Source organism: Heloderma suspectum, chromosome 10 (genome assembly GCF_057233095.1).
Source record: "Heloderma suspectum isolate Gila_16-S chromosome 10, 16-S_ref, whole genome shotgun sequence".
NCBI lineage: Eukaryota > Metazoa > Chordata > Lepidosauria > Squamata > Helodermatidae > Heloderma > Heloderma suspectum.
In genome coordinates, this window is record NC_139467.1 from 31096738 (window position 1) to 31121122 (window position 24385).

At 46.8% G+C, this 24385-nt stretch overlaps 1 protein-coding gene across 2 annotated transcripts in view; it reads left to right on the plus strand.

Annotated features, from left to right (window-relative positions):
* The window catches only part of MAP3K6 (mitogen-activated protein kinase kinase kinase 6), a 78033-nt gene that overhangs the window by 45335 nt on the left and 8313 nt on the right, over positions 1-24385 (plus strand). For both annotated transcript variants that reach the window (XM_084815758.1, XM_084815757.1), the window contains 9 exons: positions 505-632; positions 3400-3536; positions 5344-5449; positions 11482-11639; positions 14786-14963; positions 15079-15241; positions 20164-20335; positions 22072-22275; positions 23841-23946. In XM_084815758.1, the coding sequence (XP_084671884.1) occupies positions 505-632; positions 3400-3536; positions 5344-5449; positions 11482-11639; positions 14786-14963; positions 15079-15241; positions 20164-20335; positions 22072-22275; positions 23841-23946 (1352 nt within the window). The remainder of the gene's footprint in view (positions 1-504; positions 633-3399; positions 3537-5343; positions 5450-11481; positions 11640-14785; positions 14964-15078; positions 15242-20163; positions 20336-22071; positions 22276-23840; positions 23947-24385) is intronic.

Here is a 24385-nt window from a genome sequence, read left to right on the forward strand (position 1 = left end):
TTCTGCCCTTTCTTGACACCGAAAACCAGCTGCCTGAGGCAACTGCCTCACTCTGCCTAAGGGCAGTGGTGCAGCTAGCTATTTTTTGACCCTGGACTTAATGGTCTTGTGGGCAGCCCTTTTGGTGGCCATGTGTATTCTTTCAGTTGTGAAGCACTCAGCTAACATTTCTCTTAACCTCAACCATCTTTTCATGCTTTACAGTAGCATCTACGTTACCGATACGTTAGTACAGTAACAACAAAACTATTTGCCAACCCTGAACATGTGCAGTTTAGCATTTTAAATCATAGCGCCATTATGACTACAGGAATTAAACAGAGCTTGTTTCTGCTGCTCTGATGCCCATATCACCTGCCACTCTCTCAGTGCTCCCTTGGGGTCCCCCAGAGCTGGGGAGCCCTGGACCTTAGCCCTAGCTGCACTACTGCCTAAGGGTAGGGCCGGCCCTGCCTTGGCAGAGGGTGAGTCACTCTCTCATGCATTGCCACACTTGCTCCTCAGATACTCGCAGCCCCTGCATGAAGAGATTGCTCTCCACAAGCGTCTGAAGCACAAGAACATTGTCCGCTATCTGGGCTCTGTCAGTCAAGATGGCTTTCTCAAGATCTTCATGGAGGAGGTACCGGGGGGTAAGTAGACAGAAGATGCCTTCTTGAAGTTTGGCTGAATCTTGGTGGGCCCTTTGCACGGGCAAAAGGGCTGGGAACTTGGACTTCTGATTCCAAGGTCAAAGTGGCATCTCTGACCTCAGATCCAGGAATCAGAACTATCTTATGGCCCCCTAGACTCTGTCTAAGAATCAAACATCACCATCATGCTTTTTTACCTCTCCCTCCCAATCCATTTCCTCATGTCCCATGTTGTTTTAGATTGGAAGCTTGAGGGCAGGAAGTTTCTAATTATTAATTATTGTAAACTGCTCTGAGAGCCTTTATGTGAAGAACAGGGTAAAAATGCTTTGAATGAATGAATTGATTAATTAATTAATGAGATCTATCTTTGGTCACTTATATCGGCCTGCCTTGGAGACGGTCTGGAATTGATTCAAAATGCTTCAGCCAGACTTATTTGGCAGTGGTCAGCAGGACAGACAATCTCACTGGCTACCAAGTTTTGTTTCCAGGCTCAAATCAAGTGGTGCTGGCCTTTAAATGCCCTAAATTGCCTGGGACCAGGTTTCCTGGGAACCCTCTCTTCTTGTCTGAATCTACTGGAGACCTGAGTTCAGTTTTGGAGACTCTCCTTGTCAGTGCCTGGGGTCAAGAGAGCAGGCCTTTTCAGTGGTGGTGCCTAAACCGTGGAATGGCCTTCCAACGGAAGCTCGGTTTGCTTCTTCCTTGCCTGCTTTGAAGGCCGTTCTTTTTCTCTCTCCCTGCAAGCATTGTTTACTTAGAGCAGGGGTGGGAAACCCCAAAGCAGGGGCGGGGAGGAAATCTGGCTCTCCTGGGGTTCTACAGATGGCCCCTTCCCCTGGTCTCAGCCCCTTTCACCCCACCACCAAACGTTTGGTGGTTGCCTGGTTTTGGCTGAAATGCCTCTTCCAAGGCTTAGTTACTGGCAGTAAGAGCTTTAAGCTACAATATTGGGGGGGGGGGGCGTTGATTGGTTGGTATTTTTGCCCCACCCCTATTTATTTATTTATTTATTTATTGCATTTATGCCCCGCCTTTTTTCCTCTTGCAAGGAACCCAAGGCGGCTTACATTATCCTCCTCCTCTCCATTTTATCCTCACAGCAACAACCCTGTGAGGTGGGTCGGGCTGAGAGTCTGTGACTGGCCCAAAGTCACCCAGTGAGCTTCCATGGCCGAGTGGGGACTAGAACCCGGATCCCCCAGCTCCTAGTCTAACACTCTTGCCACTGCACCACACTGGCCTTTATCTCCACCCACCACTGGAATGCAGCCCCCAAGAGCTATGTCAAAATCAAATTCGGCTCTTGGGCTGGAAGAAGATCCCCACCCCTGACTTACAGCTAATGAAGACACTATTATTCTGCCATTTGCTGATCTGTCTTTATGCGCTGCCTTATTGCTGTTTGCTTGTTGCTAGTATTGCATTTTTAATTTGCTTGTGATTTTATGTTGTTTTCGAGCTGTCTTGAGGATGATTTATTAATGAAAAGTGAGACATCACGTTACAACAAACAAACAAAATTACCGGGTGTGTGAGGAGGCAAAATAATGAGTATTGTGCTATGTGATTCCCCGCCATTGATTTGGGAATAGACACCATTTGACCATGTACGTAAATGTTGCCTTGTAAAACCTCCAAAGAAAAGAGACCCTTGGAAGTAAATGCTTATGGGTCAAGTGTTCCTAAGGGCCAGTGTGGAAGCAAGGAGGGGTGGGTCTGTCAGTTTTGGTTTCTCCTGCATTCAGACTTTTTAAACCACAAGCTCTTTCCATCCTGAATATGAAGAAATTTGTGAATTTTGGTACATAAAAAATGAACTGAAATAAGAGTCTCGCCCATTTGCGCCAGCCAAATCCAATAGGTAATCCTGTTCCCAGCATGAAGAGGATCATGTGCTACCTGTAACTGACATACACCTGTTCAAGATGAGAAATTTGTGAATCTGGATAAATTCGTGTGTGATGGTATGGATTTCCATCTTTATGATCGAAAGAACTTGAAATGTAAAAGATTTGAATGGGGGAGAAACCAAAACTGAAAGATTCATCCATCCAGGCTTTGATGGCTTAGCTGTTAGAAATCTGAATTAGGGCTGCCACTTCTTTTTTCTGATGGGCTTTTCATCTTTAACAGGTGTATGGAAGGCATACACCTGCTAAATATAAGCATATATATATATATATATATATATATATATGTTGAAACAAAATTCTCACCTATCTCTATGTGGAACTGCCTGCTGCCAGTTGGAGAATCAAGGTAGATGTATCGATGGTGTAACTGAGTCAGTGCTGGCTCCAGATTTTTGAGGGCCCTTGGGCAAGGCACCCCCACAGGCCCCCTCCCTCAGTGAGTCTGTCTTCTCACTGCCATCGTCATCAGCTGCTCTTTCTCCTCCTCCTCTTTCTCCTCACTGCTGCCACTTGCTTGCTTGACAGGCAGAGAGCTAGTGAGCAAGTAGCCATGGCATCTACTGCTCCTCCTTCTCACCAGCACCATTTCCTGGGCAAATGAACAAACAGGTTGCAATGGTGAAGAGAAGGAGCAGCTCCAGGGGTTCTTGTCTGTGGGCCCCTGCTGGAGTGTGGGCCCTTGGCAGGTGCCCGACCATGCCTACCCATGACACCAGGCCTAGACAGTGTATAAGGCAGCTTGTTCATACAGTCACTGGAGGTGGTGGCCTTGAGGCAGTCATTCAGGAGGTTGGACTCCTAGAGGCTTTCAGACTCTGTAATTTCCCATTCTCCCTGTTCCCATATAGGAAGTCTTTCCTCTCTTCTGCGATCCATGTGGGGACCCTTGAAGGACAATGAGCCAACCATAATTTACTACACCAAGCAAATCCTAGAGGGGCTGCGTTATCTCCATGACAACCAGATCGTCCATAGAGATATCAAGGTGAGAGCTGTCCCAGACTGGGCTGCCAGCATTTATGTGTGTGGGGGCCACCTCTGCACGGCATTGTCAGGACTGGTAGGGAGCAGGGCAGGAGAAGGGAGACAGAATCAAAAGGACAGGCAAAGTCCCAGGAATGAAAAGGAACGAAGTCTATGATTTGTCCAACGCGTCGAGAAAATGATCTTCAGGGGCATTGCAATTCAGTAGCATAAGAATAAACAAGGGAGTAAATCCTAAATCAATGCTAAGATGATTTAATAACTATAAACTTTAGCAGTGTTGTTGAAGTTCTTTCAGCTTGCGGGTCGAACTCAATTTCAGAGAAGCTCTTGGGGGCCACATTCCAGGTTTGGGTGAGGACAAAGGCAAAAGGGTCGGGGCCAAAAATAGCAGCTTATTGTAGCTTAAATCTCTTACTGCCAGTCACTCAGCCTTAGCGGAGGCCCGTCAACCTTTTAGAATGGGGATAAAACAGTGCAAAAGCCAGGAAACCACCAAACGATAGGTGGTCAGGGAAAAGAGTGGGGTGAGGGGAAGGGGGCGTGGGCTTCTGGGGAACTTAGAGGGCTGGGTTTGGCCCATAGGCCTGGGGTTCAATGCCCTGCTTTAAAGTAAGTGTTTTGGTCGTGTGGATTCTAAACATGGATATGGAGTTACATTTTATATTTTGAGTTGTTTGTGTAACACGTGTGTGTGTGTGTGTGTACACAGATCACAAAGAAGAGAAACAGGTTCTCAGGATGCAAGATAGAATTTATTATAAGAAGGCCAACACATTTTGGCCTTTTTTCTTACTTTAGGCTTTCTTCAGGGGTTAAGAAAAATGTCTGCAGAATTTCTGTCTGACACAGAAAAAGTTGACACAGGAGACAATCTTTTGCTTAAAAAATTCTGCAGACTTTTTTTTTTATGCCCTAAAGAAGTCCTAAAATAGAAAACAGGCCAAAATGTGTTAGGCTTCTTATAATAAATTTTATCTTGCATCCTAAAAACCTGTTTCTCTCCTTTGTGATCCACTTTGGATGCTCACCTCCTTCTGTTTTCTCTGTGTATACACAGACACATATTCCATTATAACAGCCTGATCCTACGCATATTTACTTGGGTGTAAGTCCCATTGTGTTGAGTGGGGCTTACTCCCAAGGGAGTGTGTGTGTGGTTGCAGCCTGGAGGTTTCTATTTATTGGCTCATCTTAGCATTTAGAATGTAACGTTAGCGTAGTTTGTCTGCCATTTTTTCACAGTGCTCCTGAAGAAAAGCGTTTTCAAAAGGTGTCAGGCATACCATAATCTATACTGATACTGATGTCAATTCTTGGAGTGCCGATCCTTATATAGCCAAAATGGCATCACTCACTCACAAGAGGGAGGTATCAGCACGTTTGGGGAAACCCAAAGGTGTGCAGAAGTACAGAAGATCTTTAGGGGAAAATGCTTCAGAGAGAACTTCCCCCCCACAAAAAAATAGGCCAGTGAGGGCTGAACATGCTCAGCGGACCAGAATACTGGCTGACAATTCGGGTGGGCAAATACTGTAAAATTTTAGGGGAAAGGGGATGAAATGGAGTGAAGAGGTCATGGCTGAACAGGATCACTCCATGCTGCAACATTTTGTTGCAAGCCCCACTTGTAGATTATAAAACGTTTTCATTTCTGAGCACAAGTCTTTGGGCTTTTTGTATTGGAGGTAGCAGGGAGGTTTTTGGTGCTTCTCCTTTTTTCATGCTCTGGAGCGGGGGAAAACCCTCAGCTCTTGAGTAACTTCTGGACCTCCAAAGCAGTGACTTGGGCTCTCTGGGGTTGACAGGGAGATAACGTCTTGATCAACACATACAGCGGAGTGTTAAAAATTTCAGACTTTGGCACCTCCAAGAGGTTGGCAGGGATCAGCCCCAGTACGGAGACGTTCACAGGTAAGGGATCATGTGTGTGTATTTCGCAGGGGAAGGAGTTACCTCTTTCTTCATTATGTTTGTGTCTCTCCCCCATCCCCTGCACACACTTCCTTATAGTTTTAGCAATGAACATTAAAAAACAACATTCTATTACAGGCATAAGCCAGCATATCAATTCAAAATAAAAGGGTGCTTCTATTCTTCTTTTTTTCCTTAACCTATTTTCTACTGCAAAAAAAATGACAGAAACAGCAATGGGGAAAACACAGGAAGGTTACAGTTGGAAGACGTCATTGTCTGGACCCCCCATAAAATTCCGTACATGAGGCAGGGTGATGGCACGATAAAAGCTTCATGTGGAAGCAACCCAAGAGCAAGGTTACTCAAAACAACAAAAGATCAACAATAACCGTAATTAAAGGAAAGATAACAATCACTTGCAAGTCATTCTTTCCCAAACAACCGCTGAATTCGGTAACCATCATAAAAGTGCTTATACACAGGGAAATTGGAAGAGAAAGCAAAAAGTTACAGTGTCTTCTTCTCCCAGGAATGCTCCTTTTCAGGGTTCCAGCCAGCCAGGGTTCCAGCCAGCTATTCAGTCGCAGAGGACATTCTTTGCATGCAGAAGGTCCCGCTTCACTCCCTGGCGTGTCCAGTTAATGGATTGGGTGGCAGGTGATGGGAAAGAGAACCTGCAGATCCTCTGCCAGTCAGAACAGACACTACTGAGCTAAACAGACAAACAGTCTCACCCAGTGCAAGGCAGCTTCCTATGTTCCTATGCCCTCCTCCTTATAAACTGTAAGGAGCTCAACCTCTTCTTTCTCAGTGGCCCTGTCTGGCTCTATTTCTCTTGGCACTCACTGCCTGAGTTTGCTATTACAGGGAGTGATGTATTGTGTTGCACAACAACAAATGATCATCAAATTGTCCGTGATCAATAAACATGAAATAAAATGATGTTTGAACGCCATTGCAATATATCTGGCCTGTCTATAAGAGTTACAAAGTGGAACCAGACTTCTATAAATGCCTCTTGCCCAGGGGTAGGAAACTTTGGTGGGTCCAGGGGCCATTTTTGCCCCCTGGACACCCCCACCTGCTGCGCTCTGTGGCAAAAAATAATAACTGGGTTTTAGTGGAGGAAAAGGCAGTTTTAGGGCTATGGATAATTAAATGGGTCAAATTTACCTTCAGAACAATCTAAATTTGACCCATTTAATGCTTTGTATTGGCAAAACTGCCATTCCCCCCACAACCTTTAAAAAAATAATCTTGTTCTTTGCAACAGAACAGTAACAACAAACAAAAAGGGGAATTCATAGCATGAAATGTATCAATATACAGCCATCATTAATAACTGCCTTGATATAAGGAAAAGAAAAACGAGAAAAAGAAAAAAGAAAACACAAGTGGGATGGAAAAAGGATGAACATCTTCATTTGAAATATATATGTTAATATAAGCAGTCCATATATCTAAATAAGCATCCAGACAACTTGGACAGTTGTACGAGATATGCTCAAATGTAGCAAAAGCAGTAAGATCTTCAGTCCATTGAGTGATAGGTGGCAGGTGTTTTTCCTTCGAAGCTTGGAGTATAAATCTCTTTGCAACCGCATGGGCTCTCACTATCCACTTTTACTGTCCATCTGTTAACACCCACATCACAGGCATGTAATTTAAACGCTCATGTACATCCATGACTATCACAGATTTTTCAAGAACAAAATTTATAGAAGCCATGACTTCCAACCAAAAAAAAGCCACTGCTGGATATGCCCATGTCCTCTGCCTCAGCGAAGCATTGCCCATATTACATCGTCAGCATCTAGCAGAGCTAGCCAGCTTCTTCTTAGCAAACCTTTGTGGTGTCCAATATACACACAATACCAATTTTTGTTGAATCTATCTCAATTTTAAATCTACAGAAAAATAGTACATATCAAAGCTAAGGCAAGTTTCCATTGATTACAATGTACAGAGCATTCCAAATCCTTATTACATTCATCTGTGACCTTCTGAGCATCTACTTTGCTAAATTCCAAATGACTTTTATAGACATCTGTTATAGGCTTAGGGTGCAATGCTATTGGGAAAGTCAGCCGCCTCCAAACTCGGAGGCAGCCAACTATCCAATGCAGAGTGGACAGAGCATGGAGGGGATCCTCTCCTTCCGCACTCTGGCCACACTGCATTTGCGGCTAGACAGCTGGTTTTGGCTGTCTAGCTGGGGACATCGGAGCGGGAGAGTGGGAGGCCAGATGGCGCATAGGAAGCATTGTAACGATGCTTCCGCAGTCTCCTCCCCTCCCCAGGAACGCCCCCTTTTTGCCTGCTCCATGCTGCAGTTATGAGCGCAGAGATGGGGAAGAACCGTGCTGCTTACGAGACAGCGTGGAGGGGGTGGGGAGCGCAGTTTCTGGGAACCGAGCTCGAAGTCCTGGCTCTGAGCTCGGTTCCTAGGAACCAGAAAATCCTATGAGTGTCTAGATGGCGCTGTCAAGTAGCCACAGGATTGCTCTCTTAGCTTTCTGCAAGGCCCGAATTAATTCCTCCAAAAGTGCAGGAGGCACTGAAGCACTCATCGCCGATGGGCCGTATACAAATTTCCAGTAAATGCTGAAGCTGCATATACTGCCTACTAGACAATGATCTCTAATCCGCAATAGTGAGTATGGTAGGAATTCATCATCCAAACCTCTTAGTTGATCTAATGTATTAATTCCATTATCAGCCCAACTCCTCCACATAAAAGGTTGTCTCTTTATTTTCAAAATTGGATTCTCCCATAAGGTTAGTTTAGCATAAGAAAATGGGTGAAACTGCAGCTGACGAGCCATTCTCTCTTGCTGCTAAGATTGTTGGTGGAGCCATTCGTTTCTTTTTAATATACCTAGATCCCAGCGCTGTCCAGCCAGAAAGGGGCGCCAAATAATTTGACTCCAAAAAAGCTAGGGACGTCAGAGAAATCTTCCACGGACCCCAATGAGGCCAGATTCTATTGAATCCGGCCCCCTGAAGTCTGTGGAGGATCGGATCTCCTACCTCGCGAAGTCCTTGCCCGCCGGATCCTGCCTGCCACCAGCTCCGAAGCCCCAGCGATACGGCCACTATTGCTGCACCACTGGCTGGACTGACGGACTGCGGATGCAAATGGCGTCCACTACGCCATTTGCGTCCCTGCTCTTTGGCGTGATAGGCTAAGTAAATCTTTACATAGCCTATTGTGTGAAAAAACAGGGATGCAAATGGCGAGGATTCGGGGGGGGGAATGGATCATCTCCCCCCCCAGTGGACCCCCCACAGACGGCAAGGTAAGGGATTTATTTATTTTTTATTTATTTTATTACATTTATATCCCGCCTTTTTCCCTCTTTCAGGAACCCAAGGCGGCTTACATAATCCTTCCATTTTAGCCTCACAACAACCACCTTGTCAGGTAGGTTGGGCTGAGAGTCTGTGAGTGGCCCAAAGTCACCCAGTGAGCTTCCATGGCTGACCAGGGACTAGAACCCGGATCTCCCGGCTCCCAGTCCAACACTCTCGCCACTACACCACACTGGCTCTTCGTACATCCCTAAAAACAACCCATGGAGGAGTATTAAAGGGATTGTTTTCCAATCATTAGTACAGATCAACAAATAAGCTTTATGATATAAACCATGATCTGGGAAATTAAATCCTCCCTCTTCAATTGACAACTGCATCTTCTTCAATGAAAGACAGGGAGGAGCTCCCCCTCCCCAAAATAAACTTCCAAAAAATGACCTAATTTTTTTGAAAACACGGTTGAGGAATATATAAAGAAATACTACATAATACACAAATTACCCATGGAAAGACATTAATCTTAAATGTATTAATCTTGCCCCAAGTGCTTAAATTAAGTGATGCCCATCTTTCCAAGTTGAGAGCTATTTCTGCCAGTAATGCCCTTATATTTAATTTAACCATTTGCGAAATATCTCTAGGCACCAAATATGCCAAGATACGTCATCATTTCTGGGCACCAACGAAATTGCCAATTACTAACTAATTTGGGTAACTTGAAACTACCTACAGCATTAATTCAGATTTTGTCCAATTAATAGTATAACCCGAAAATGTACCAAAGGTATCAATTAATCTTATTAATTTTGGCATAAAATATTCTAAACACGCTTGCTCCTTGGGAGGAAAGCTATGGCAAAGCTAGACAGCATAGTAAGAAGCAGAGACATCACCTTGCCGACAAAGGTCCGTCTAATCAAAGCTATGGTTTTCCCAGTAGCAACGTACGGCTGTGAGAGCTGGACTATAAGGAAGGCTGAGCGCCGAAGAATTGATGCTTTCAAAATGTGGTGCTGGAGAAGACTCCTACGAGTCCCCTGGACTGCAAGGAGGTCCAATCAGTCCATCCTAAAGGAAATCAAGCCTGAGTGCTCATTGGAAGGACAGATACTGAAGCTGAAGGTCCAATATTTTGGCCACCTAATGCGAAGAGAAAACTCCCTGGAAAAGACCCTGATGCTGGGAAAGACTGAGGGCAAAAGGAGAAGGGGACAGCAGAGGATGAGATGGCTAGATAGCATCACCGATGCAATGAATATGGACTTGAGCACACTCCCGGAGAGAGAGCACAGGACAGGAAGGCCTGGCGTGCTACAGTCCATGGGGTCACGAAGAGTCGGACACAACTGAACGACTGAACAACAACAATTCACGAATAACAACAAATCATCTGTGTATAAAACCATTTTATAATCAATCTGCTTGTGCACAAGCCTGAAAATTATTCTGCCTAATTGCACGCACCAAGGCTTCCAAGCACAAATCTAACATCAAGGTAGACAGAGCACAGCCCTGCCTTGTACCCTGCTCCATCCTAAAAAAAAAAGTTGAAAGAATGCCACTTGTCAACACTTGTGATACAGAAGAGAGATACTAATCCATTTTAAACACTCCTGTTGAAATCCAAATTTTCCCAAGGTTGCAAACATAAACTGACAAGGGGGAAACCAACCTGGCCCAATACAGAGGTCAGCGATGTATTTGCTTTCTTTCCCCTCCTCCCTCCCAGCCCCTTTCCCTTTTGTGTCGTTTAGATTGTAAGCCTGAGGGCAGGGACTGTCCTTTGTAAGCCACTCTAGTCTGGGCGCCTTTTTCAGCTGAAGAGTGGGGTAAAGTTGCTCTAAATAAATAAATAAATAAACCGCCAATGTAATTTGTCAAATGCTTTCTCAGCGTCAAGTGACAGTCGAGTGAAATAACCGCTGCTGACATACATTCTTTTAGAATTCAAAGCAATCAGATTTACTGCAGGGCTTAAATTATCTGCTCCCTGTCTCTGGCAAATAAATCCCACTTGGTTAGGATGAACAAATGCATGTATCACTTGCTGAGGAGCGAGTTCATGTAATTTTTTTCTGACACTGCCAAATTTTATTTTATTTTATTTATTTCATTTCTATACCACCCAATAGCCAAAGCTGTCTGGGTGGTTCACAAATTTAAAACCAAAATGCACACAGTAAAACAATATAAAAACATTAAAACCACAATATAACAATACAACCAGAATAAAACCAGAATAAAACCTAGCAGCAATACAGAGATTTAAAATACACCTGGCGCCAGAATGTGGTGGTGGGGAGGAACGCGCTGGGGTGGGGGTCACATGTAACACATTACCCACAGCCAGCAGTTGCCCACCTCTACTCCAGCTTATTCTTGCCTAAAGTTGCTAACCTTCAATGGATTGATTTTTTGCATTTTAAAAGAATTTAGCTCTTTCTTTGGAAACAGCCTTTCAGGTAGATCCAGAGAAACAACCATCCGAAGTGAGGATTCTGGCTGTGGCCAGATAAATAAGAGATCAAATAACAGCCTAAAAATGATTTAAGTCCAGATCAGGGGTGTCAAAGCTATTTTGGGAACAGGTAACTAAGTACCAGCAAGAAGGGAAGGAGATGTCGTTTGGGGAGAAACCTGACCAGCTCCTGCTAGAAGGTAGTGTGATGTGGCTCCCATGACTCTTCTGGCCTCTCCCTTCTTTCCTTCCTCAGGCACCCTGCAGTACATGGCCCCGGAAGTCATCGATCAGGGGCCCCGTGGTTATGGCAAGCCAGCTGACATCTGGTCCCTGGGCTGCACCATCATCGAGATGGCTACGGGCAAGCCCCCTTTCTTCGAGTTGGGCAGCCCGCAGGCTGCCATGTTCAAGGTGAGGCTGGGGAGAGCATGTGGGTATTCTTGGGTTGCTTAGATTCTTGCAGATGACCAGCAAAGTGGGTGAGCTGACATTCCTAGTTTGCTGGCCATGCCAGTCTCTGTCTAGGACCACTCTAGCAAGTTGGGCATACTTGTGACTGCAAGAGAAATGTAGCGCCGGGGTAGTGGTAAATTTAGCCACCTCGCTGACCGCCTTCCCGTGTATATAGCCAGTTGATCCCTGAGATCTTACTGGTCGTTCCGTGAGCAATGGAATGTCGCCAAGCAGTGGCATCAAAGTGGGCCTTCTCGATGGTGGCACCTGCCCTTTGGAACGTTCTCTCATGTGTCGTTCGAGAGGCAGAAACGGTGGCAAGTTTTAAAAGACTCTTGAAAACCTATCTGTTCATACAGGCTTTCCTTGCCCTGTAAAGGATTATATTACTGTCCTGTTTTATTGTTACCTTGTTGTAATGTTTTTAATTGTTTACTATTTTTTGTTTTTATATTATATTGCATTTTACTTGTACTTTTAATGTGAATCACTTAGGGATTTTAATATATTAAGCGGTATAAAAGTATTATAAATAATTACATAAAAATAAACAGCCAGGCCCTCAAGGAAAGTCCAAAAATGCAGACAGCTGTGTTGATCCATCTCTGTCTCTCCCTCCCTCCTCTCTCTCCCTCTGTATTGTATAAGTCTTTTGTAAAGCTAATGAGTCTTAATTACCCATTCAAAGCCAATCCAAAATACTTTGCATTACAGCAGGAACAGCTCACAACAATATATTGTTGCTGGGAAAATCCAGTTTCCCCCAGCTACTGTGAACATTGCGGCTAAGCTCAGAGGGAACAGAGAAGATTGCGGTTAGGATTGAAGAAGATTGCGGTTAAGATTGTGGTTAAGATTGCGGTTTAGATTGCGGTTTAGATTGCGGTTAGGATGGAAGAAGATTGCAAGAAGATTGTGGTTAAAATTGTGGCTAAGCTCAGAGGGAACAGAAAATTGCGGTTAAGCTCAGTTTGCGGTTAAGATTGCAGTTAGGATTGCAGTTAGGATTGCGGTTAGGATTGCAGTTAGGATTGAAGAAGATTGTGGTTAAGATTGCGGTTAAGATTGCGGTTAGGATTGAAGAAGATTGCAAGAAGATTGCGGTTAAGATTGAGGCTAAGCTCAGAGGGAACAGAGAAGATTGCGGTTAAGCTCAGTTTGCGGTTAAGATTGCGGTTAAGATTGAGGTTAAGGTTGCGGTTAAGGTTGCGGTTAAGATTGCAGCTAAGCTCAGAGGGAACAGAGAAGCCTGATGTGTGTGGGGTGGGGGTGAGGGGGAGGTGATGTCATTGTCCCTGCTAATCAAACGTTCCCAGTGCTTGGAGCCTGCAAGCTCTGGTCACACTGCACCACTGGAGTGCAGTCCTAAGAGTTTGGTCCCAGAGGACCTTTAGCATCAGACAGAGGCTGTAGCTGAGGGAAAATGCAGCAGCCTCCCTCCATTCTGCCAGAGCTGGAGGAGCTGTACTTCCAGGCACTTTTCGTCTTGTAGTGATGAGAGGTACTATCCTCTAGTGGTTAGGGTAGGAATGGGAAGACTCAGCTTCTGGGAAGACCCAGCTTTGAATCTCTGCTCAGCCATAGAGCTCACAGGGTGATCCTGGGTCGGTCGGTCACACTGCCTTTCAGCCTAACCTACCGTGTAGCATTGTTTTGAGGATAAAAATTGGGAGTGTGGGAGGCCCATCCAGAATGATGCCTTGAGCACTATTTTTGGTGGGAAGAAGGGATATCAATAAAACATTACAATAAAATGTATGTTCCTTTGGAGGAAAGTTCCATGGAGGGAGAAGGTGGGCTAGAAACGTAATTCATAAACAAACAGAGCTCTGACCTGCAACTAATATTACTAATAAGGCCTGTGTTGAGAAAGGAATGTGGGGTGGTGGGATAAGGCCCCTTGCTACTCCTCAACACAAGTCTTGCTGCCAGAGCTGCTGTTTTCTCCGCATTCTCTTCTTCACCTTCTGGGTTGGCAACTGGCACCAGAAGGGGATGCCACTTGCCGTTTCCTATTTTAAGAGTCCTCCAGCTGCAATTCGGGGTACAATTGGGAACACTATGACTAGACTACTGCAATGTGCTCTTGTGGGGCTGCCCTTGAGGCTGGTCCAGAAGCTGCAGCTAGTGCAGAATGCGGCTGCCTGGCTGTTGTCCAATGCCGCCCCATATCAGCACGTAACACCTCTGCTGAAGGCTCTGCATCTGTTTTTGGGCCAGGTTTAAGGTTCTGACATTAGCCTATAAAGCCCTGAACAACTTGGGACCAGGATAGTTGAGGACACGCCTTCCCCCTTATCATCCTGCCCAGTCACAGCACTTGGAAACCTCCAGGAGTAGGGCCTTTAGTGTGTTGGCTCCCACCCTATGGAATGCCCTCCAACTGAGATCAGGCATGCATCTATGTTAGTTTGGTTTTGGTGTTTACTTTTCAGGCAATCATTTCCTGGCTAATCACTAAATTCCAGCCACTGCTTGTTTCGGATTTATTGTATGTTTTTTAAAAAATTGTTGTACACTGCTTATCTCTTGATGTGGAGCAGTTTATAAATTTGATGATGGTGATGATAAAGAATTTTAAATAGTTTATTTTGAAGTTTAAAATACTGTTATTAACATATCTAAAACAAGAAAAGGGGGTGACATACATTAGTGGTATGGAGGGCAGGCTTTGGCAGGCATAACATCCTAGGTTCGAACTCTGGCATCTCTGTTTCAAGGACTGCAAGAGGCTGGGCTGGGCTGCTCAGGGTCCCTCCCTGAGACCTTGACGAGCTAATTAGAATAGACAGGACAAGCTTAGATGAGTGGGACCTGCAACAAAATGTTGCAACGTAGAGCCCTGCTGTTCAGGATTCCTACCACTCCGTTCAATCCCCCTACCCTCAGTTCCACCTCCACACATAAGAGTTAGTCCTCATTCTGTGGTCACCGAGGATGCTCAGTCCTCACCGAGTTGTTTGGGGGTGGGGGGTCCTACCATTAGATTTTTTTTGTGAAGTTTTTTGTACTGCAAACCTTGGGGTTCCTCTTGTGCAGGGGTGGTTCCATTTTGACAGTACTGTTGCCAAAGTACTATTTGCCAGTCATGTGTCTTTTCTCAGGTGGGCATGTTCAAGATCCACCCCGAGGTGCCCAGTTCCATGTCAGAGAAAGCCAAGGCCTTCATTCTGAGTTGTTTTGAAGCTGATCCGGACAAACGGGCAACTGCTGCTGCCTTGCTTCAGGAACCCTTTTTGAAGGTGCCCAATCGGAAGAAAGTCAGGAGCCCAGTGGTGCCAGGTGAGGTGGAGAGCCAATCTGTGAGCCAAGCCAAGCTGGGATTCCTGATGGTTTGGACTATGGCTTCTCCTTTTCTTTGCTATCAGCACTGCAGTCCTCTCTCTTCTCTCTGCAGATGAATTGTCTGCATCGGACACACCTGAAAGGTCAACTTCAGTGGAGGGGGTTGGTGGGTCGAGGAACCGATCTTCGTCCTTGCAGTCCTTGAGAACACAGACAGAAAACATATTTCTATCTCGGAGCTCCAGCGAGGTGGCCCAGAGAACCAACTTTCTAAGGTAAGCTGTGGGGCAGAGGGGACTCCATACACGGGCAGGTTCACAGTACACTTTGTGCCATACGGAATTGAGGTGCCACACAGGTCTTGCTAACTTAAGAGGCTGATTAACAGGGTTTTAAATGGCTCCCTGGTTGGGCCCTTAATGTAGGCCTACAGCAAGGTTCTTCTTGGCCAAGGGAAGAGAGAGAATCTGGAGACTGGCTTGCCCCTAAGGGAACAGTACACAGTTAATTCACCGTGTCTGAATACAACACACACCTGCTTTCATGCAATCATTAGATTTTATTGAGAGAGTTCGGATGTAACACTACACCATCATTTAGCATTATGTGCATGAGACTCGAGTTTGTGCACTCTCTGCTCCAGCTCCGGGGCATTCACTTCCATTTTCAACTAACCATGGCTTGTCATTGTGTCCCAAACTGGAATAAACTGTGGTTAGTTTTAACTACATTTTGCCTGAATGACCAACTTCAGACTGTGGTTTGTAATTCTGGCTTGTTCAGATAAACTTGGGCTGGGGACCCTCTGGCCCTCAGCTTAATTTCACACAGCCTGCAGAGATGGTAAATATATGAAGAGGTGGGAAGAACCATGTACACAGGCTTGAACTCCTTGGAAGGAAGGGTGTGTGTGTAAATATTAAATAAATCTATAAATATTGTATGTAGTTATAAGTCTCCTACCACCAAGCAAAACCATCCACATATAATATTGGGCTGCTACAAGGCAACCTAACACAATTCAGATGTACGACTCTGTCTCACAAAGCAAGAATTGAAAGCGTGCGCAGAGCAGACAGCTCAAGAAAGTGAGCCAAGGCAGCAGTGGCCAGAAAGAAAAATAGTCCAGAAGGGCCAACCAGAATCATCAGTTGGCACCCGTACTTAAGCCTTATTACAGGTGCTTCACTAGTGGGTCTAGGTGGAATGCGCTGTTGATGTCTGGCAAAATAAAGAAGAGTTTGACCACCACCTGGTGACAGCCTTTTGTCACTACCATCCTGAACTTCCAGTACTGTCGATATGATACTTTATTGCTTAAAGCCATAGGCCACCACAATGTACATTAAAAAGAGAGAGAGAAAGAAAAAGAACAGTACAGTCACATATTTGTATATACATAAATTCATACATCCAACAGAATCATCTCAGGTAGGCTGTTTGGGCTTTGGCACGTATTTTCCTTGCTGCCAAGGCAAATTTTGCTACCTGGGCAGTGGTAAAAGCATCTGTGCCAGCAAGAAGGACACATATCTGTTCTAAAGGTGTTCTATTTAGGAGGCTCTGGGAAATAATGGCAAGAAATTTATGCCTAGCATGGCCATAGAGAGGGCATCTTAGTAAGTAGTGAGAGACATCCCCAACCTCCCCAGACCCACAGATACAGAGTCTCTGATGGACTGGGGTATTGTCAAATCTTCCCTCCAAGAAGGCAGAGGGCATGCATTGTAGATGCAATGCTGTAAATGATTTCTGTAAGTGAGGCACAGTCAGAGTTGTAAAGTAACTCTCCAGACCAAATGACGTCTTATATAATGGGTACCAGCAAGAATAAGCCATTTGTGAGATTGAAACCAAATCCATCCACTTAGAATAAAGATTTTTTTTTTCTTTAAGCCTCTGCTTTACTCTATCAGAAGGGAAAGAAGGAAAGGACTCAGTATCAGTTCCACAAGCTTGCAACATAGGTTTAGTCAGGTTTACCCAACTTTTGGGATGGGGTCTGAAGTTGCTGTTGAAAGCATTTTTTTGGAAGGCGGGAATCACTCATGGGTCAACTTGAGCCAATACAAAGTGAGAGCAGCGTGAATAGATGTTTTAACTGAAATCGATCCTATTTCTGCCCTTAGAAGGGCCCCAGGTGTACTCCGAGGGACAGTTAAGAGAGATCTCATAAAAGAGTTCTGAACCACCTCAAAAATAGAGGCATTCGTGTATCCCCATACCTCAGCCCCATATGTCAGTTGTGAAACTACCTTCTTCTGAAATATCTCAACTGCAGGGGCAACTACCAGTACTATTATTATAGAGATAATGCATGTGACCTGCTGTCCTTTGAGCGCTCTTTAAAATAAAGTGTGACGTAAGTACTAACTATTATTAACAAATGAATAATTTTAGCCATGTAAATACTTCATAATTTTAGCCATGTAAATCAAAGCTAAGTAGTGGAAATCATGCTGCCACGCCCCCCAACCCACCCTGGTGAGCCATTAATCTGGATCAGGGCCCTAGCATAGTGGGTAGGGGAGCTCTTAAGATCCAGATTGGGGGCTCTGCACCTGAACTAGAGTAAAAAAAGAAAAGAAAAAGACATAGGTGCTAGATATAAAGTAATGTCTGTTCTGGCCGGAAGTGTGCAGCTTAGAATGTTCCTCCAGAATCCTTTGCCACACATAAGGGTTCCACAAGGGTTCCTCTGGCAGATAAGACAGCATCAAAATGGCTCCCTGAAGGCAGAAAGCTTGAAAGCCCCCACCCTGGAGCAATTTCAGAACTGACCGGGGGTTTCCCCATATCAAAGGGCTAAATGATGTCCTTTGCAAAAATCAGAAGCAACTGTCTGTGACAACCACTGTGAGGATGAGGAACTGAGCAGCTTCCCTCATTGACCAGAGTGTCTGACACAATGCAGATTGAGAGCAAACCAGCACATTTGTGTGTTGTTCCATGTTTCTTTTTAGAAAGACTTTTCTTTCTTTCACTCAGTGCAGCTGCTGAGGTTGCAGTTTAAAGAAGGAAACTGCTGGGGGGGGGGGTCAGGGAGGGCCTTCTTGCTTTTCCTCATCTTTTTCCATAGCTAGGGTAAAGGCAACCTTTGGCAGGGGGGGGATTTGAATGGAGAAATTGGCGCAAGGGAAAGGGGTCAAGATCTAAGAAGACCCCTCTCCTCCTTGCACTGGTCCCTGTCCAATTGCAGCAGCTGCATTATGTTTAACAGGGGGTGGGGGGAGTCTCTAAAAAGTATTACGAAAACGTACAGAACATTCAGTTCTGCCCAGAGGACAGGTGGGTTGAGAAATCTTGGTATTGACTGAGCACATATGGGGTGAAGTGGTAGAATGGACACCGCTGTCTCAGGAGAAGACCACATTTTTGAATGCTCTTTAAAAACGAAACAAAACACTCAACTCCACGCAATGAGAAAGTTAGGATAGCAAGGAGATGGTTGTGTTGAGGTTTTCTCCCTGTTGAGCCCATTTTCTCCTTGCAGAGAATTCTTTTATGTGAGGGAGGCTTAAAAAAATGATATTCCCCCATTTTGGTGGTACAGTCCAATCTCTCACATCAGGACTGTACCACCTCATTCTTCTCAGCAAGTGTAGAGACACCTGCTTTAATCCATTGCTTGTCCAGAGTTATGCACCAGTGTGCCAGAACTGTAGACAGGTGTGTTTGTGTCTAGGTTACAAAGCTGCCTTACACTGAGTCAGACCGTTGGTCCATCTAACCCATCATTGTCAACACTGACTGGCAGAGGCTCTCCATGGTTCCAGACAGGAGTTTCTCCAGCCCTACCTGGAGATGCAGGGGATCGAACCTAAGACTGTCTGCCTGCAAAGCAGGTGTTCTACTACTGAGCTATGGGCCCTCCCCTGCCAGGGGTGGGCAAAGCATTGCCACCTTTTTTTCTGGCTGGGCTCCAGTGCCTTTAACAGAGGAACAATAAGCAGCAATTCAACTGGTAGAGTCTCCGTCCCCCCGTCCCCCCCCCAGTCTTTGCATCTTTGTGTTGGGGTATGGTGAATCTACTGAATTCTGGTCATGCAGCTGTCAATGCACAGGAGCCCTCACAGGGCAGACAAGAGGAGGCAGCTGTTAGCCTGAGGGGATAACTGCATATAATGTGGGTCATCACCAAATGTATATAAAGCAGGGATAGCGGGATAACTCAAAGCCGAGAAATGGCAGGCAACCCTTCTTCTCCCGCCCCCCCGAGCCATTTTTCTCCTGACGAGCTCCAAGACTGGAAGTAAGGCCCACCAGGAGAACGAAGTCAGCAGGGGGGAGGGTGTGTGTGCAAGCAAGTGGGGGGAGGGTTCAGCGCCCCTCCCCTCTCCCCGTGTTTCCGCTTCAAATCCTTCTACCTTATTTTACATGAATTCAGCTCGAGCCCCACCCATGTTCTGACAGAAGATCATAGAATCATAGAATAGTAGGGTTGGAAGGGGCCTACAAGGCCGTCAAGACCAATCCCCTGCTCAAGGCAGGAATCCAAGTCGGAGCATCCCTGACAGATGGCTGTCCAGCCTCATCTTGAACGTCTCCAGTGTGGGAGAGCCCACCACCTCCCTAGGGAATTGGTTCCATTGTCGTATTGCTCTAACAGTCAGGAAGTTTTTCCTGATGTTCAGCCGGAATCTGGCTTCCTGTCACTTGAGCCCATTATTCCGTGTCCTGCACTCTGGGATGATCGAGAAGAGATCCTGGCCTTCCTCTCTGTGACAACCTTTCAAGTACTTGATGAGCACTATCATATCTCCCCTCAGTCTTCTCTTCTCAAGGCTAAACATGCCCACTTCTTTCAGTCTCTCCTCATAGGGCTTTGCTTCCAGTCCCCTGATCATCTTTGTTGCCCTCCTCTGAGCCCTCTCCAGTTTGTCTGCATCCTTCTTAAAGTGTGGTGCCCAGAACTGGACACAGTACTCCAGGTGATGCCTAGTACTCCAGATGAGGTCTGTCTGGAGATAGATCTCCAGAGGTTTTGGACTTCAACTCCCAGAAGCCCCCTGCCAGCATGGGCAGCGGTCAGGAATGCTGGGAAGGGGGCATCCGAAACATCTGGAGATCTACGTTCTGGCCACCGCAGCTCACACATGGTTTGTGCTGCCGCCACCTGCACCTAGTCCTCGTGTGGACCAGCCGCTGTTCCTCTTGGATCCAACCGCCCCCCTCCCCCCCCCCCGTGTCTACACAGGGCTCCTGAGGAACTCTCCAGTGCTGACTTCAGCCTCTCCTCTTCCACCCACGAGGAGAGCAGCTGCTTGTTCTTGCTGAAGAAGGACAGCGAGCGGAGGGCCACGCTGCACAAGGTGCTGACGGAGGAGCTGCCCAGCATTGTGGCTGCCATACACGAGGCCCAGGATGAGGTAAGTGCTGCTCGGGCCTGGTGGGCTTCAGAAGTGCCTGTGCCCAGCAGCGCCGGCTCCAGGCTTTGGAGGGCCCTTGGCAAGGCATCCTCAGTGGCCCCCTTCCTCAGCGAGTCTGCCTTCTCCCCGCCCACCACCACTGTCACTGGCTGCTCTTTGTCCTCATCCTCTTTCTCACCATGGCTACCGCTGGCTGGCTTGACAGGCAGAGAGCCAGGGAGCCAGTAGGCATGGAATCTGCTGCTCCCCTTCCTCACTGCTTCCATGGTCTGGGCACGTGAACGAGCAGGTTGCAACAGCGAAGAGGAGGAGCAACTCCAGGGGGCTCTTGTCAGCGGGCCTTTGCTGGGGTGTGGGCCCTGGGCAGGTGCCCAACCATGCCAACCATGCTGGCTGGGGCTGATGGGAGTTGTAGTCCAAAACATCTGGAGGGTATCAGGTTGCCTGCCCCTGCAGTTGCCGGATGCAGACTTTGAGAGATCTCTTCCTTTCCCAATCCCAGATACAGGGATCGGAAGGACATGGAATAAAAGCGAGTCCTCGCAGGGGACGTTTTGTTGCAAGCACAAGCCCACAGCGCCTCTGGCCTTTTCCGCTTTGGACGTTGCAGGGCAACTGTCAGCTGTCTAGCCTTCCAGAGCGGAGGGGAATGGAAATGGGAGATGGGGATGTGCAGCTAGCACCTGGACAGCAGATTGAACAGGCAGGCACAGAGGTCTCCTGGCCATAGTCTTCTGCCCGGTGGTGAGATGGACTATATTTCTGGTCAGATTATAATAATTACTTGGAAATTTGCATCTATACATGTGAATTTGCACATGCAAATTTTATTCAAATCAGTGTCTTTTTCTATCCTCTTTTTTTTAGGAAGGGCTATTCATAAGCAGCCACCCAACTGTGAACTAGGCTGCTCACACTGTTGGGTGGGCCATAGCTCAGTGGCAAAGCCCCTGCTTTGCAGGCAGAAGGTCCCAGGTTTGATACCTGGCATCTCCAGGCAGGGCAGGAAAAATTCCTTCCTGAACAGAACAGAAGAAGAGCCCTGCTGGGTCAGACCAAGGGTCTGTCTGGTCCAGCATTCTGTTCACACAGTGGCCAACCAGCTGTCGACCAGGAACCCACAAGCAGGGCATGAGCGCAACAGCACCCTCCCACCCATGTTCCCCAGCAACTGGTGTACATGGACTCATTGCCTCTGGCACTGGAGGTAGCACACAGCCATGAAGACTAGTAGCCATCGATAGCCTTCTCCTCCAGGAATTTGTCTAACCCCCTTTTACAGCCATCCAAATTGGTGACCATCACTTCATCCTGTGGTAGCGAGTTCCATAGTTTAACTCTGCACTGTGTGAAGAAGGACTTCCTTTTCTCTGCCCTGAATCTCCCACCAATCAGCTTCATAGTATGACCCCGGGTTCTAGTATTTTGAGAGAGGGAGGAAAATGCTTCCCTATCCACATTCTCCACACCATGCATAGTTTTGTGCACCTCTATCGTGTCTCCCCTTACCCTCCCTTTTTCCAAGCTAAACAAGCCCAGCTGTTGTAACCTTTCCTCACAGGGAAGTTACTCCGGCCCCTTGATCATTTTAGTTGCCCTTTTCTGCACCCTGAAACCCTGGAGAGCCGCTGCCAGTTGGTATTGACGGCAGCAGGTTAAATGGACCAAGGGTCTGACTTGGTATAAAGCAGCTTCCTGCGTTACGTTCAAGGCTCCTTTGGTTCTGTTCCCTCCAGGTCTGGCCTTCTTCCCCCTCCTCCCCTCGGCGCTCACTGTCCTTGGAGCACATCTCGCAGCTGGTGTCCTGCCTCAAAAGCTACATCCGCTCCCCCAGCCGCAAGCAGATGGCTCAAGACCTGCTCCAGCTCCAGGCCAGCTTGCAGGCGGATGGGCTGGGCCTCTGTCAGGTGCAGGCCCCGCTCTTCACCTTCCAAGACACCGTGAGTACTCAGCATTGGGCGTGGCCGGGTACAGCTAACAGAAAAGTGGCCTTGGCAGCATTTGCTGCCACTGGCAGCCTTCCAGGGCTATAAGAGGTCTAGCAAAATACCGTGCAGGCACAATGCTGGTGGTGTATGAGAGAAAAGAACTATAGGGCACTGCCCCCAAGGGTTATTCCAGTACGCTCCTCCTAAACATCTTCTGGCCTTTAAGGGTGCAATCCTATGCATGGTTAGGCCTGACCTGAACCTCCCCAGACACTATATGATCAACATCAGAGGCCTTCCTCAACACTGTCATTTTTTCGACACCAGCTTAAGACTGTCCTCTGCTCCTTGATGGCATATGATGGGGCATTTATGTCAGTTTCTGTCAGATCCAGTATGTTATTGTAAATGTTTTAGCTCTTTAAATGGTTCTAAATTTTCTTTGCTAGAGATTTTATATGATATTTTTATTATCTTGTATTATGATGTATATTTTTTGTGAACCTCCCAGACAGCTTCAGCTATTGGGTGGTGTAGAAATGATGATGACGACGATAGGTGAAAAAGTCCTACGACTCCCACCATTCCCCAGCAAAGGTTTGCTGCTCCATGGGCATGACTAGTTCAGTACACTTGAGTTAAATGGTTCTTTCTTCAGGGATGATTTCCATTCCATTCCATTACTACATGCAAACTAGAACAGTGGAGGCTGGTGACTCTGATGCCAGTGGGGCGGTGAATCCTCTCCATGTCTCAGGCAGAACCAGTCAGAACTCTAAAGGAGCTATCCAAGGCATGAAGCTCCTTTAGAGCTCTGGCTGAAACCTGGACTGGGTTTACTGCCCCACTGCCATCAGAGCCACCAGCCTCCACTGAGGTAGAATCATCACCATCTCATGTCCACCAGTCTGCTAGACAACCATCTGTTGGGGATGCTCTAGTTGGACTAGATAGCCTAGAAAGGCCCCTTCTATATCTATCCTATAAAGCAGGGGTCCCCAACCCTTGGGCTGCGGGCCAGTACCGGTCCATGGCCTGTCAGCAACCGGGACGCAGGGGTGTATGAAACCCCCTCACCTTGGGTCCGCGGGGGGCGGGGGGCGATCCATCCCTCCCCCCACCCAGAATCCTCGCCGGCCCCAGCTGGCTCCGCTCCGCAGCAAGTCCGTGGAGCTGCCAGCTGGCTCCGGCCGCTGGCAGACTTCCAGCCGCTGGGACGCAAATAGCATCCACTATGCGGATGCCATTTGCATCCCTGTTCTACAAGTAATAGGCAACATAAATCTTTAGGTAGCCGATTACTGCAAAGAATAGGGACGCAAATTGCTTTGCATCCCTATTCTTTGGGATAGGGATTTGCATCCCAGTGGCCGGGAAACCTCCCCCCCCCCCCCCCGGTCCGTGGAAAAATTGGACCGGACCCTGGCACTGCTATAAAGTGTCCTTTCTGGCAGTTCTGAAGGGATGCTTCAGTCCAGTTCACCGTGTGGTGACTGGCTGTGGCCAGAGAATGCCGGGAGCCAAGTGGAGCAAGGATGCCCAGTCCATCTTGAGCCTGTCCTCTCCCCCCTCCACAGGTAAAGCAGGCACTGCGGAAGCTTCAGATCAAGCCGCACTGGGTGTTCGCTCTGGATAACCTCATGGGGCAGGCGGTCCAGGCAGCTTTTACAATCCTTTTAAAAGGTAGGTTCAGCAGGTGGAGGAGAAGCCTGGATCGCTCATGAGAGAACAGGACCTGGAGTCGCCTTGGCGGAGAAACTGAATGGGTGCAGAGAAGAAATTGGTGTGTGTTCTGGGGGCAAATGGTGTGTGTTTGCATGTGCTCTAGAATCCTGCACCTTTAAAAAAAGAAAAGAAAAACCAACTTCTACAACTAGGGAATTCAACTTGAAATTCTACAACTAGGGAATTCACCTTGAAAGTCTCCAACTAGGGCATTCTAATTCTGATTAGAATCAGCTCTTCAAATCTGGAGGACTTTATATGAGTTTCCATGCTTAACTCTAGATGCATCGTTTTTATTTCTCCTAACCCCCTAAGTTTACAATTTATTTATCAAAGAAAAAGTGTAGGGTGTATATATGGTAAATGCAGAAGGACAAGAGGCTGCAGAAATGAGGCT